This window comes from Epargyreus clarus, unplaced genomic scaffold, assembly GCF_041222505.1.
Source record: "Epargyreus clarus isolate Ecla_fem2 unplaced genomic scaffold, WU_Ecla_fem_2.2 ptg000016l, whole genome shotgun sequence".
Lineage (NCBI taxonomy): Eukaryota > Metazoa > Arthropoda > Insecta > Lepidoptera > Hesperiidae > Epargyreus > Epargyreus clarus.
The window spans coordinates 5,680,163-5,696,132 of NW_027332224.1; the positions used below are offsets into that span (position 1 = coordinate 5,680,163).

Sequence of the window (15,970 nt, forward strand, 5' to 3'; positions counted from 1 at the left end):
GTTCGGTGTAAATAAAAGTAGTCAAACTCAATAGTCATGGAGATAGATATTTCTTTTGATGTGAAACATCTATAGCCGCACGTAAAACCGATTTCTGGCGTGGCGACTTATGCCGTGGCGACGAAAATAAATGTTTATTCAATAAATAGTCATCGTTATCTGGAAAAAAATCGTAATATTTTATTTTATCATTATGACATATTTAGTTCCTATCATAATATGTTCTTTTCTGCATATTACTTTTACAAAATAATGTCGATGTTTCACATCTGCCAGGCGTCCCGTGACGGCTCACATTTTTTTTTATTTTAGTTTCGCCTATAACGCCGAGCGTACCGAGCATCGTAATCGAAAATAAGAAATAATTAACACTTGTCCAAAAGATGACAAAATATATTTAATCTACCATAAAATGTCTGTTGCTTATGAGTAAAGTAATAAGAATCGTGTATCGAATATAATTCTCGCGATTGCGTACACTTTAAATACAACCGCACACTGCGTGACTGCCCACAGTTAAATCTAATATATAAAATTCTCGTGTCACAGTTTTCGTTGCCATACTCCTCCGAAACGGCTTGACCGATTTTGATGAAATTTTTTGTGCTTATCCGGTATCTATGAGAATCGGCCAACATCTATTTTTCATCCCCCTAAGTGATAAGGGTTGTTCACCCTTAACATTTTTTTATTTATATGGCAACACAACGTTTGCTGGGTCAGCTAGTATATTATATCAACATCAACTGAAACCTCGCAGTGTGAAGTTAGGGTTACTTATATACCATTACAGAACTAACGTAGGTATTACACAATGGATAAAAAAATCAAACAACATCTGTCAATCATACCTTTAATGTATTTTGAAGTAAATATCTATATACATTCCCTTATCCTTTCACAATACAATCCATACTCAAAAGGCCTCGGAAGGCATACTTTGGGTTCCATCAGTTTTAGGTGCGAGCGAGACAGGCTTAAAGGCCGTCCTTGTCCTGCCGCCAAGTTTTATTACATTTTAACAGAGACTTAAATCTAGGAACATAAAATAACTCTTGTGACTAAACACAAGCTGCTTACATGGTGAGTTCCTGAAAAAATAATTATTATTATTATTATTAACATATTTCAAAAAGGGTTCTTAATTCTACTGTTTCACACTTTTAAAAACAGTTTTATTTGTAATATGAAGAAGTTCTTGTGTTTTGGTCGAAGGATGGGATTTTTTTTTAATGTAGGAGTAGCAGACGAGCATGCAATGAATCTGATGGTAAGTGGCTACTGCCGCCCATGGACATCTATATTCAACCCCAGATAGGGCAATAACAGAGGGGATAAACCTGCGATCAGCTACAGTTGCGCCGCTACCCCTGAGGACTAACCTGGAATGCCTCGGAAAAGTATGTCTCCCTTAACACACCCTTCAAACCAACACACAGCAGTGCTTTACATTGCTGTTATTATGCAGAAATAGGTGTAGCCTCTAACGTGGAACCACAGAGGGCTCTACCACCTTTCCTTTAGCCTCCACATCTGAAGTGGAACCACAGAGTTCTACCACCTTCGTTCCTGTCTTCTATTATCAACGACTACATATTTCACCACCTATCCTTATTTTTCCATCTCTGTTATAGTTTCTGTTCAGTATTTAGAACTGGTCGGAATACTGATTATAAATAAAAGGAGTAAATTCAAAATTTAAAAGGTTGACGTTTCTGTCATAACACATATTGTGCGGACAGTCGGTATTCGGATTTCGTCACGGGACGTATATAATATATTACGGGGGTCCTGGGGACCTATTTGGGAGTCGCGAGTGTGTGTGCATCACGGACGACCGGTCGCCGAAGGGAGCAGCGCACCACTCTACGGTATTTTTATACATTTATTCACCTACACTATCGTCACTAGCGCACAAAGGATTCCAAATTATATTTCGGATCAACCAGCAACCTAAAGCTTTAAAGTTACGTACCATAATAGCGTTGACGATGTCCGAGTGATTGTTCCTGAGGGCCCGGACAGCCCTCGCGCGGGACACGTTCGCCTGGGACATCACTATCTCCACGTCCTTCTCGTCCACGTCCGCTCCGGCATCCTCGCCACCTTCTTCATCCTCCTCCTCAGCTATTGGTGCCACCGTCTGAGGGAAAAGAAGATAATTGGCATTAGTTACAAGTCTTCTGTAGTATTAAGAAGATGTAAGGGGTATATCGCGGTGTAAGAGTCAGGTAATCTACAAAAAACAAAAAAATCATTTTTTTTTACAAAACGGTTCACAATGTAGTCCTTTATGAAATGACAAAACGACATAACACTATATTCAATTTTTCACAAGTTACAAAAAAGACATAACAAGGACCCACTTTCGACTGAACCAGAATAACGTATTATGAGTACCGTTAAATTAGTTTTAATTATTATGTTAACTGTTAGACCTATAACAACATATTTGCAAAAAATATGTTTTTAATCATAGATTATTTATTGTATGTCCACAATATCATCACAATACCATAACTGTATATAATCTCTATTAATCAGCTGGCAAAGTTTGCAATGGCGAATTGTCACACTATTTTTGCTCTCCTGTAAGATTGACAAAATGTAGATATGTTCATCTGACTCTTACACCGCGATATGTGCTAAATTATGAGGTTGAATTATCAATAATAACCTAACTTTGGATTAAATTTTTACAAATAGCAACTTCAAATTGTATGTTAGGTTTTACTTGCATGTTGTGACATGTTTGCAAATTAAGCGACATATTAGGGAACAATTGCATAATTATATAGACATTGTATGTTCGTAGACTTAGTCAACATCAAATCATATACAGGGTGAATTTTTAAAACGGGCCTTCAGGGCCAAATCCGAAACTATAAGGATTAGCGAAAAATGCTGTAAGGAGTTACGAGGCCGATTTTGATAAAAACTAAAACTGCATCATTAGTTTTTTAAAATATCTTTTTCCTTAGCCGGGAATCGACCGAGTTCATTTTGAAAAAAAATACACCCTCTATATTATTCCACCATCTGATAGTGTCGCTTATAAGGAACAAGTTCTGGGAAGTAATGCTATGTGACAAATTAAAGGAAAAGGAAAATTTTGAAGAAAATACATATTTTTCCATACATTGCCATACTAATCCTTAAGGATTATACATAGCAAATGATTTATGTATAATTATTTAGAAACAAACGTAAGTCATACCATTGAAGAATTTGTTGATTAATCAACTAATTATTCGATGTTATAACCGTGACATACGGCTTAGTATGAGAAAGTAATAGTTTGGCAAGTAAATTACCGCCATTTTTAGGATTTATTTTTAATAAAAATAGATAAGTGATTAAATAGTAAATTGATATTGTTTGTTGTTTATAACTATGTTTCAACAGTAAATATGAATTTCTATATCTCTTTGTTTAGTTATCACTCGGATTTGACTCGAAAAAGACATTCTCGCAAATTGTCAATTTTACATCTGTACTAAACGAAACTCTGCCCATAGCAAGTTAAATCTATTATAATGGTCCTAAAAGTAACCTTAACTAAGTTGGACATAAAAATATAAATTCTTGAAGAACAAAACGTCCATTTCGAATGATTTGAAACATTGAGCCAAAAAAATTGTTAATATGCGAAATGTTTAAATTGATGAATGGCGGGAACTTAACTGCCAAATTAATATGAAAAAATATGTATTTTCTTAAAATTGAGGCTGTTCCTTTAGTTTGTCATTTATCATTACTTCCCAGATTTTAATCCTTATAAGCAACACTATCAGATAGTGGAATAATATAGAGAGTGTATTTTTATTCAAAATGAACTCGTTCGATTCCCGGCTAGGGAAAAAGTTATTTTGAAAAACTAATGATGCAGTTTTAGTTTTTATCAAAATCGACCTCGTAACTCCTTTCAGCATTTTTCGCTAATCCTTATAGTTTCGGATTTGGCCCTGAAGGCCCGTTTTAAAAATTCACCCTGTATATAGAAAGCTTAATAAATACGAATGACAAGGCGTATCTATCAACATATTGGCCTGCTGTGAGAGATCCTCGATATTCGACCCACTGATCATAACTATACACAACACAATACTCACGGTACCAGCAGCAGTGGAATCATTCCCACTTGCAGCGCTCTCTGGTGCCTTGAACCTCTCCGCAGCCGCTATGCTGGCTTACTATGAGGTCCTCGATCTTGTACTCACCGAATATAACAGAAACATAGCACAACACTCAACACCGAACCTAACATAACACAATACTCACAGTGCCGGCCGCAGAGCTCTCTGGTGCCTTGAACCTCTCCGCAGCCGCTTTGCTGGCTTACTATGAGGTCCTCGACCTTGGACCCACCGAACATAACAGAAACATAGCACAACACTCAACACCGAACATAACATAACACAATACTCACAGTGCCGGCTGCAGCGCTCTCTGGTGCCTTGAACCTCTCAGCCGCCGCCATGCTGGCTTACTATGAGGTCCTCGATCTTGTACCCACCGAACATAACAGAAACATAGTACAACACTCAACACCGAACATAACATAACACAATACTCACAGTGCCGGCCGCAGCGGAATCATTCCCAGCCGCAGCGCTCTCTGGTGCCTTGAACCTCTCCGCCGCCGCCATAGTGGCTTGTTGCGAGAGGTCCTCGATCTTGGCTTCACCAAACACTATGTAAGTGTCCGAATGGGGATTCTTGTAAACGTCCGGGGAGTTGATCACGAAGAGGATGTTCTTGGACTTCCTGATCGTTACTCGGTTTACGCCTTGCACCTGGGGATGTTGAAAATTTAATTGAGACGGAAAAGATGATAGTCAGAGTTCGACCGGGTATGTAAACGACTACAGATACTTCTAGCGTAGAGTATTTATGTTATGGTGGAAGGATGTGAATGCTATTTACTTATTTCTTCTTCTTTCTTTCTATTTTGGATGTGGATGTGAATGAATTTTCTTTCATATGTAGTGACCATTTTAGTTCTGAGAAGCACCTGTGATGGTCTTCGGCTAGATACATTTTTGTATGTGAATTTTTACAAAACTGACAGCTAAAATCAACATCACGAACATGGCTACAAGTAGTAAGTTTTGCAGAACATGCTACCAAGAAAGTAATTTCAAATATTTTCTTTTGTAGTTGTGATATGATGTAATAAAACATCCATCAATCATTTAAATATACTTCACATTTTATAAAAATCAAATTTTTTTTGCACAGTATATAAAATAAGATAAACTTCACTACGTTTCAGTTGTATAACAGTCATGTGTAGCCGATTGTAAAATGTAAAGCATTACATATATACTTTATCATAAAATGTAATACAATAATATAAAATACTCACAGGCTTGAGTCCAAGTTTGCTCATGATTTTGCGCGCCTTCTTCTCACCGCGGGACTGCTTCGCTTTCGACACGATGTCGATGCCGGCGATGGGGTTGGAGATACCCCCCGCGCCCGGTGCCCCTATAACCAAAGTCGCAGAGTGATAGATAAGAAACTCGGCCTCTTGATCGAGGGATCCAAGGTTTAAATCCCAGGCACGTTCGATTTTTCAGTTCTGTGCATATTAGATACTAGTTTTTGCTCGCGGCTTCGCCCGCGTTTAAAAGAAAATAATATAACATACTAACACACATAAAACTGTAAATTCGTACCTTCAACTTTGCTAAACATCATCACTTGATCAAATGCATAGTTTACGATTCAATCCTTACTAATATCGATTAAAATAATCGATGTTTTGGGTCCAAAGAGAGATTCTCCGATTAATCTATCTTAGATCGCCATCCCTAGTTCCCGTGGGATTTCCGGGATAAAAACTATCCAATGTCCTTTCTCGGGTCTCAGACTATCTTTGTACAAAATTTCATTAAAATCGGTTCAGTGGTTTAGGCGTGAAGAAGAGACAACCAGACAGACAGACAGACAGACAGAGTTACTTTCGGATTTATAATATTAGTAAGGATTAATTACCTTACTTAAACAGTGAAGGAAAAATCGAAGGAAAGGAAGGAGAAAGAGTACCGCGCTGGCCAAGTGCAAATCCCTTGGCCAATTTGGTCGACAATGGCCTAATCCTTCTCATTTTAAGAGACTCATGCCCAACAGTGAGACAGCAACAGGTTGATGATGATGATGATCCTTTTTTATGTCCCATTGCCCCCAGTGGCCAAAGTTGATGTCGACTTAACATGCATTCCAAAGTACGAAAGTTAGTTAACTGCAGTACCCCATCCGACTCGTCAATCGAGCCCAACTTTGCTCATCTTTACAGAGATATAGGATTTTGATTAGAATATCAAATTTTGTGTTCATTCTTTACTAATTCATATGCACTATATTGTACAGAAACTATCCATTACAGTTGTAACATTAAAGTTTATCAGAAGCCACAAGGTTGGACAACCACAAATAATACTTTATAGTAACCACAATGATCAAATATAGTTAATTGCCTAGTAACAGCTCTGTTAAGCTTCTTCGTTTGAAGGATGCAGTAAGGGGTTTACTTATATAAGACACTAGTCTTTGCCCGCGGCTTCGCCCGCGTTTAAAAGAAAATAACATGAAAAATCTATCTAATCTAAAAAATCGTACCTTCATTGGAATGACAGTGGCGCCATCTGGCGAGAATTGGTCGTACCGACTCTGAAACCTTCGTGGGCTTATGGATAACAACTTTGCTAAAGATCATCACTTGATCAAATGCCTAGTTTACGATTCAATCCTACTAATATCGATTAAAATAATCGACTTTTTGATCCAAAAGATCGATTCTCCGATTAATCAATCTTAGATCGCCATCCCTAATTCCCGTGGGATTTCCGGGATAAAAACTATCCTATGTCCTTCCTCGGGTTTTAGACTATCTGTGTGCAAAATTTCATTAAAATCGGTCCAGTGGTTTAGGCGTGAAGAAGAGACAACCAGACAGACAGACAGAGTTACTTTCGGATTTATAATATTAGTAAGGATTAGAACTTACTACACAGGTAGTTAATTGTATCAGGCGTTACTTTGCGGAAATCCATGCTATTAAGTTAAGATTAAAACTACTTCGCAACAATCCGCTACAAATATGTATCATGGTATATATTTTAAACCATGCAGTATGTGTATGGTTGGATACCATTATAAAAAGCATGCATTAGGTTGACAGCGTCACTTAGCGATTAACAGTCGTAGAGTCAACTTACCCTGATGATGCTCCATTTTGGAGCGAAACATGTGTTGGTGGTGGTATGTATGGTGGTGTATATTTTTAATTTTTGCATCTGCATGCATCCTTTGAGGGAGGGAGGGTGGTACATACTGCATGGTTTAAAATATATACCATCATACATATTTGTAGCGGATTGTTGCGAAGTAGTTTTAATCTTAACTTAATTACTACACAGGGGTAAAGAAGCGTCTCTTACTGTCCTCATATTCCTCTAACCTTATTCGGAGTTGATAACAGATGTCCATGGGCAGTAGTAATCACTTACCATCAGGAGGACTGCATACTCCTGTATTATTGAAGAAAGAAAAAGGATAAATATGGTGTCATACCAGCATCTTCCAATTCCGGGATGGTATCATCAGAATCACTGTCTGACGATGCAGTCTCCTCCTTCCTCTTCTCCGTCATGGAAGCAGTGGCCTTGTCCAGCTCTGTGAGTTCCGGCATGGTATCTCCTTGCTCTGTTATCTTGGCGGCGGAAAGATCCTGTAATTATGTAATGGTTTATTGTTAACGACAATAACATACATATGAAGAAACAATTTTATGTTACTAATGATTAGTGTTAAAATAATACTTATAGTTTTAAAACTAAAAAAAAATACGCTAAAATCGCTCAAGGAAAATAGTTAATCCTGATGAGGAGAATGGGATAAAGTTATTAAAATCGTGTATTGTCATCGGTTCTTCATATTTTTTTTCAAAATTTTAAATTAATCGGACCATTCAAAGTGGGTAAAAATCGAGTTCAAAGATGCCGTTACATACATAGATACAACCCAAGCTAATAAAGGCGTGGTAAAAAAATGCTGACCAACTCTTTTGTGGCAATATGGTAAATTTATTCTTATTAATGACAATGACTTGCACATGATGAGGGTGTTTTATCTATGTTAGTAATGATTAGTGTTTAAATTCGCAATTTTTCATGGCAATAATGGTTGAATTACTAAGGTAGGTAAAAATTGATTAAAATTGACTATTAATAATATGTATTACTCAGGAATGACAAAGTGACTGTGATTTGTATGAGCTTCAGGTAGAAATCCCTGTCATATATGTAGCAGACAATGTCCTTGGATACACGCTTGCTATTTCAGTCTTATATAAACAAGCCACAGGATTGGAATTTTTACTTAATAAGAAATGGTTTTATTAATATACTAGCTGACCCGGTAAACTTTGTACCGCCTCAAAATCTATTTATTAAATATATTTCATATAAAATATAGCTTATGTTACTCGTAGATAATGTAGCTTTTGAATGGTAAACGAATTTTTACGAAACAAAGTTTTCCTCTTTATAATATTAGTCTAGAGTTTTTATGTGTTCTAGCCAAATGGATCATCCATTTGGCTAGAACACATAAAAACTTAAGTAGTGTCTGAACCAGACCAGGCAGCAATTTACATGAAAGGACTTATAAATTTTAGGCTCAATTATTGATTAAATTAACAAGATTATCTTATGTTAATGATAGCACTTATCAAACTTAAGTAAAAAAAATCAATAAATAATATGAATGGTTTCATTTGATTTTCAATGAATTACATGCATAAGTCAACTACAGGAATTATCACTAATAGAATGAATTAGCATAGGTATTGTAGCTTTTCCAGTATATGTGAAATTAAACTTTAAAATAACAGATTCTACTAGAAAATAAAAGAATGATGTAAGGTGATACTTCATATAAATACGACACACTACAAATAATCGTATTAAAACGAAAGTATTTAACTTTTCTTAACATTAACTTCGTATTTGATGTTTATGCAGATGTTGAAGAACGATAACAGATTAATATGAAGTGTAATAACAGATTTATAACACATAAAACCAAACTATACCATGCTTAGTACAATGAAACTATATACTTTTTATTTAAAGGAAGAGCTACTACCTGCTCCATAATTAAAGGAAGAAATAATGTATTACGATTGTTATTTTTTATTCCACTTTAACTAATCCGTACTATATCCATCACATTTTATTTCTCAAAGATTTATCGGACACCGCTAAATAGGCGCGCAGTTCACGATATATTATTGATTTTACTAAAATATGGTTAGAACTAACACCTATATCACTTAACAACACAGCAGCACAATATTCAAGCACTAAAATAACACGATTTTTAAACAATTTCACGATATTACCTTGTCTAAAAGAAAACTTTTGGGAAAAGGAATCCTCTTTCAATACATTTGATTTGACAAAAGAATTTTGTGTCCACAGATAAAAAATAATCGTATTGATTTTACAATCTGCATTATTTATAATCTAAGTAAAGTTATTTTAATAATTTAAAGAATTACATAAATTAATTAATTTATATATATATTTTAATATACATTAATTGGTAAAAGTACTTTAGATTTTTTCATAGTAAAAAAATATTAATAGTTTTTATCATTTTCTTGCTAATATATGTATCCGATTTAGTAATTTTATTGGTAATGGTAACACTAACATTAAATGTCATCTGTAATGGGATAGTGATGATTTGTATCTTATCACATTCGACTAGAAATCGATAACGACGTTATATAAATCGGTTGGATACCAATACTATAATTTAATTTTTCATACAAATATAAGAAATAAAAAATACTTGTTAAGATTTAAGTATGAATACGCGTTAATGTAACATTATTTTAAATGGTATCACAAATCACGAAACATCATCGAAATACTATTGAAAAATCATTTAGAAAGTAGACAATAGCCAATTCCGTTAAATCAGATAGAATGAAATTGCATTGATATTATCGATTATCGATACGACAACCTATATAGGAAAGTCCTTATCCCTATCATAGAATCTAATAAAATAAAAATTATTATCTAGGAGAATGTGATTGTTCGTGCTCAATACGTTCTATGAAAGAAGTTGCATAGTCAAGAATTGCTTTCGACTTCGCGATCGTCATTGATATAAAATCGCGATCATTCTATACAAGTGAATGCTGTTTGTTATCGAGTAATTAATATAAACAGTTTACGTTCGCGAGTGCGGTGACTATGTCGTGTATTGAATGAATCGTATGTTTTAAAATAAGTCCAAAGTGCAAAAGTTTCGTGATAAATTAAAGTGATAGTGCCAAAATGTCGCTTGAGGAGAAATTCAACGCGGCAGTCAACGTTATTCGCAGTCTGCCAAAGAGTGGTATGTTTTTTACGTTTTTATTTTTTTTCGATGGAAAAGTACCACACACCGTTTAAGACCTATGTGGCTGGATATTGGTGTTATCGTGTACTACGTCAGGATTATTTGTGTAATTTATCATTATCTTCGTTTTATTTATCAAATTATCGTTTAAGAAGATTGTATTCGATTTTCGAATCTATTAGTATGAGGCATTTTTACGAAAACAATTTTATTACAATGATTGCATTTCTTGTTTTTCTGATTATGCAAAGGTAAACGTACGATTTAAGCCAGTAAAATGATAGGTAATGATTGATTGTACTATTTGTTACTTAATAATTTGTAACATAATATTAAAATTTGTGGTATTGTAATATTTACTCACATATTCTGCTTAGAGTTTATATGCACTCATATTTCTTGTGTGCGAACTATGGACAGACAGCATCTTATCCAGAACTCAGATCTGAAATTGTCACTGATTGAATCTAGAACCTTTGGAAACCTTTCTGCATCACATTCCCATGTGAAAAAGAAAAGTCAAAATGAAGTATGGTGATGTACCGGTCACCATACTTCTTTTTATTTGAATTAATTAATAGACAAACATGCAGTCCACTTGATGCATTGCCACTTTTAAGGACAAAGATGGTTACCTCATAATTATGTAATGTAATGTATGTAATTTTGAAGGTGGTAGAACCCTTTGTGGTTTGACTCCGGCGGCACCACCGCCACACCTATTTCTACCTAATAAAAGCAGTGTTAGGCACTGCTGTGTTCGGGTTTGAAGGGTGTGGTAAGGGAGACAGACTTTTCAGAGGCGTTCCAGCTTAGCCCTCAGGGGTAGTGGCGCATCTGTGGCTGACCTCAGGCAGGAATATCTAATCCTATCTGGGGTTGATTACAGATGTCCATGGGCGGCAGTAGCCACTTACCATCAGGTGGACTGCATGCTCATCTGCTACTCTTATATTATAAAAAAAAAAAAAAATTAAGTTCTCTAAAACAAAAGTAAATTTTAAGTTACAATCTAAATTTCATGAACAAGAGAAGTCTATTTATTTTAATACATTAAAGCAATTAACACATAAGCATTACTTGCTTCTATATTGTTTCTGTGTGTGTTAGGTATAGTCCGCGAGGCCTAAGCTGCGCTTTGCATTTGTGTGAGTGATAGAAACTTACAAAAAAATAATTATTATTTTTTAGTTAGTTACTTACATGAGTTGAAGAGATATTCTTGTTTAAAAAAAAATGTATAGTAAAAATATTTTTACAATATGCAATAAAATTAAGTATTATATTATATCAATGCTTGAAATATAATCCTTACTCAGCTTTATTCAGTAAACTAGAAGTAATATCTATATTTACAAAGTAAACGGGTCAAAACATATTGATATGGTCAGTTTATTGTATAGCTGAAAATATTTTAAAAGATTTAAGTACTTTAAAAGGTTTGTCACAATAAGTTAATTTGAAATGTTGAATTTTTGACAATGCACTGAAGTGACTGAATAGTTTCGTGGAGATCAACAGTTTAACATACAATAGAATTTTGGCGTTTATGTCCTCTGAATGGTAAAATTTTTTATTTCAAAGTTTAGACAAACAACTTAATTCAAGTTTGTATAGGTTTCCAACATACCAGTAAATGTTTTGTTACAATATTTACTAAATAGGAGCAGTAATAGTCTAAGTGAAGCTTATTGGAACTTGGTCTCTCAATCAAAATAAAAAAAAATCAAATTGGTTCGAGGTTCAAACCCCAAACATAAATGCACCTCTAATTATTCAAAGTTTTTTCAAACTTTGTGTGTTTCAAAAATAAATTATCATTTGCTATAAAAGAAGGAAAGCATTGTGAGTAAACCTTCACACTTGAGAGTTCTTAAAGATATAAAAGTTCTCAAAGGTCTCCAACGGTACCACCACTACACCTATTTTTGCCTAATATCAGCAGTGTTAAGCGCTGCTGTGTTCTGGTTTGAAGGGTGTGGTAAGATCGACCTCAGGTAGAAATATCTTATCCTATCTGGGGTTGATTATAGATGTCCGTGGGCGGCACTGCCCACTTATCATCCGGTGGACTGAATATTAGTCTGCTACTCCTATTTTCTAAAAAAAAAAAAAACTACAAAATCAGGGAGTTTTGTCGTGAAAACTGAATGGTCATTTGATGTGTTTTCACCATATAAATTTACCGATTTTAATAGTAGCAAATGGAAGCCTAATCAAAATTTCCCATTAATAACCCTATATTTGAAGATATCTTGGGGAGATTTAGGTTACAGCTCGTTAATTGAATAGCGCTTGAGAAGTCTACGCCTTTTTTTTTTCGTTGACGAGGGGGAAACCTTCAAAAGGTACCCGACGTCATGGGAGTGACGCCGGGTTATGTGGGATTTTTACCGCACTAAATCCCCGCCGCTGGCCGTCCTCAGCGTTTGGTGGAGAACTCCGGGATCTCCAACAGAACACAACCGGAGTCCTCCTAACGCGATGCCCTTCTATCGGGCTCTGCCCTGGGGGGAGCAATTTTCACACCCTTCAAACCGAAACGCAGTAGCGCCTAACACTGCTGTTATTAGGTAGAAATAGGTGTGGCGGTGGTGCCGCCGAAGTCGAACCACAAATGGTTCTACCACCTTTAAAGGTGTATGTTTTTCGGGACTTGCCAAGTACGTGTATGCAGCATTATAATATAGATAGCATTAGAAGATATATAAATAGATATGTTAGTTTCTCATTTAACACTAAAATGCATCGCATTACGTAATATTTACGGACCATCAGTGTCTATGCATGTTTGTTTAAGCTCTCAACTAATGTGAATATGTGAAATATCCGTACTCGTATGTATTTAGTCTACGAAAACATTTGTATAGCATGTGTTTGTGTAATAAGTTGGATTTATAGTCATTGCATAGAAATTTAAAAAAAAAGTTCAACCTGTCGTCGTTATTTTGAGATCAAATTATGTCAGTTTCAAAGATTAAAAATATCGCTTTCAAAGTCATCTTTAATGTTCTTGAAAAGTTTTTAATAAGATCTGAGAAAAACTGCATACAGAAGTGATCAGAAGACATGCGTTGTCAATCATGAGGTTTAGATGGTCGCCTCATAACCTTCGAACGAAACGAAGAACTGCTTCACGTTAGAAATAGGTGTGGCAGTGATACATTTCCTGATGAATCGCCACCTTTCAATGGTTCTACCACCTTTCAAGAAACTAGCAACAATGGGGCTCGTGTTAATGTATCTATACTAATATTATAAAGGGAAAACTTTGTTTGTTTGATTGTAATGAATAGGTTTAAAAACTACTGGACCGATTTTAAAAATTCTTTCACCATTCGAAAGCTACATTATCCACGAATAAAATAGGCTATATTTTATATGAAATGTATTTGATAAAAAGATTTTGAGGCGGTACAAAGTTCGCCGGGTCAGCTAGTTGTGGATACAATGTCAGCAGTGGTAGTATACTTATATAACTTTAGGCCATTCCTAGGTTACAATTTCAATCACACGCAGATTATATAAAGTTTAAAATTACATACCTCATCGTCAACCCATTACTGTCCCACTGGGCACGGGTCTCCTCTCACAATGAGAAGGATTAGGCCATAGTCCACCGCGCTGACCAAGTGCGTAGTGGTAGACTTCACGTACCATTGAGAACATTTTTTTTTTTTTCTTAGGTATTTAGGTCTCCTCACGATGTTTACACATTTGGCCAGCGCGTTGGAATATGGCCTGATTCTTCTCACTGTTAGAGGAGACCCGTGCCCAGTAGTGGGACAGTAATGGGTTGATAACGACGACTTGGTTTAAAGATCAATGAAAATATCGTGAGGACACATGCATACCTGAGAGAACCTAAAAAAAATGTGCTCAAACGTATGTGAAATTAATCAATATGCACGGAACGAACATAACTTTACTCTGAAGAGGCCACTGCCCAGCAGTTGGTGACGAAACATCCCTACTAATTATTCTGCTGAGACTGAGAAAAACGTGCTAAGTAATAATAGCTTCTAAGAATAAACTAGGAAATGGTTTGTAGTTTGTACTACTACATTACATAACAGATAATGTAGGCTGTGTCGTAAAAGTTACCGTCTGCTTATTGTAAATGTGAAAAATGATGTCGATTTGTTATCTATGTACATCAACAGAAAAATAAATAAAAGGAAGTTTATGTCTGCGGTTTCAGAATAACTGCCGTATCCTGTTTTTTGTTGACGAGGGGGAAACCTTCAAAAGTTACCCGACGCCGTGCGAGCGACGGCGGGTTATGTGGGATTTTTACCGCACTAAAACCCCCCCGTTGACCGTCCTCAACGCTTGTTGGAGAACTCCGGGATCTCCAAAGGAACGCAACCGGAGTCTTCTTAGCGCGTTGCCCCGTCGGGCTCTACCCAGGTGAGCTTAACGCTCGCCACACCATTTGGTGCGTACGACGGTATGCGACCACACATACCGCCGTCCTTCCCGGGGTCGCTTACCGGGCGGTTCGAGCTACCCACTCTTGCCGCCCGCAACCCCGGAAGCCCCCTTTTAGTCGCCTCTTACGATAGGCAGGGGATACCGTAACCCTATTCTGGTCCCGGAACCACAGGGACAAGCAATAATGTACCCGTTGTCCAAAATTCACGGTTGTAACTTCAGTAGTTTAGGCTCTATGATGATTTACTATCCTTTCGCTTTTATATCTGCAGACAAAAATGGATGTCGTTAGATATATGCACGAGTTCGTTGAACTTCAAAATCATTTGACTGACGACCGAAAGTTTAGTTTTTTATGGAAAAGGTTTTTTATGCAATCTTTTTTACTTTAATTCGCCACATTTTGTGTATAGTCTGCGCCAAACTGCTAGTCCGCTCTGAAGTTGTTGCGAGCAAGTGTAATGATAAAAAAATGCTATGGCTAATCACTTCTATGTTCAGAGCGGACTAGTTTAACGCGAACTATAATTAATTATTATGTAACTTATACTTTGCAGTGACAGTCTAGCGTTTCGAACTTAGCCTCTCAATCATCTGAGGCTCAAACGTATCTATGATTTGTGATAAGCAAAAAATTGGTTAACATTGAATTACTACGCACTAAGGACATACAGACTACCTGTTTTTTTTTTTTTTTATAATATAAGAGTAGCAGACGAGCATGCAGTCCACCTGATGGTAAGTGGCTACTGCCGCCCATGGACATCTGTAATCAACCCCAGATAGGATTAGATATTCCTACCTGAGGTCGGCCACAGATGCGCCGCTACCCCTGAGGACTAAGCTGGAACGCCTCGGAAAAGTCTGTCTCCCTTACCACACCCTTCAAACCGGAACACAGCAGCGCCTAACACTGCTGTTATTAGGTAGAAATAGGTGTGGCGGTGGTGCCGCCGGAGTCGAACCACAAAAGGTTCTACCACCTTCAAATATGTAATAAAATATCTAGAATTCTTGCGTTAAATCGAAAAACCATTCGCAGATTACGCAATCGGAATAAATCTCGAAATTAATATGTTTTTTACCCATTTTCGTAAGACCAATGTCAGTACAA

General features: G+C 36.3%; 2 protein-coding genes across 6 annotated transcripts in view; one reads left to right on the plus strand and one right to left on the minus strand.

The window, feature by feature from the left end:
* Window positions 1-839: 839 nt before the first annotated feature.
* On the minus strand, window positions 840-9,521 carry Nacalpha (nascent polypeptide associated complex protein alpha subunit). 3 transcript variants are annotated; one of them, XM_073081443.1, is made up of 6 exons: window positions 9,410-9,521; window positions 7,579-7,735; window positions 5,369-5,490; window positions 4,578-4,796; window positions 1,976-2,143; window positions 840-1,091 (listed from the first exon to the last, which is right to left on the minus strand). In XM_073081443.1, exons 2-6 carry the CDS (start codon window positions 7,694-7,696, stop codon window positions 1,077-1,079), a joined length of 642 nt encoding a protein of 213 aa, XP_072937544.1. In that variant the 5' UTR covers window positions 7,697-7,735; window positions 9,410-9,521; the 3' UTR covers window positions 840-1,076. The 3 variants fall into 3 exon arrangements, with proteins under 3 accessions (XP_072937544.1, XP_072937545.1, XP_072937543.1); XM_073081444.1 differs by lacking the exon at window positions 9,410-9,521 and adding an exon at window positions 9,330-9,353; XM_073081442.1 differs by lacking the exon at window positions 9,410-9,521 and adding an exon at window positions 9,154-9,304.
* A 243-nt stretch (window positions 9,522-9,764) lies between these two features.
* LOC140748585 (acyl-CoA-binding domain-containing protein 5) overlaps window positions 9,765-15,970 on the plus strand; it is a 35,228-nt gene continuing 29,022 nt past the window's right edge. The window contains exons 1-2 of one of the 3 annotated variants that reach the window (XM_073081410.1): window positions 9,765-9,807; window positions 10,102-10,419. In XM_073081410.1, coding sequence (XP_072937511.1) covers window positions 10,359-10,419 — 61 coding nt within the window. In that variant the 5' untranslated portion in view covers window positions 9,765-9,807; window positions 10,102-10,358. Of the gene's footprint in view, window positions 9,808-9,877; window positions 10,420-15,970 lie in introns of those variants that run through there. The other 2 variants (XM_073081409.1, XM_073081411.1) reach the window with 2 other exon arrangements.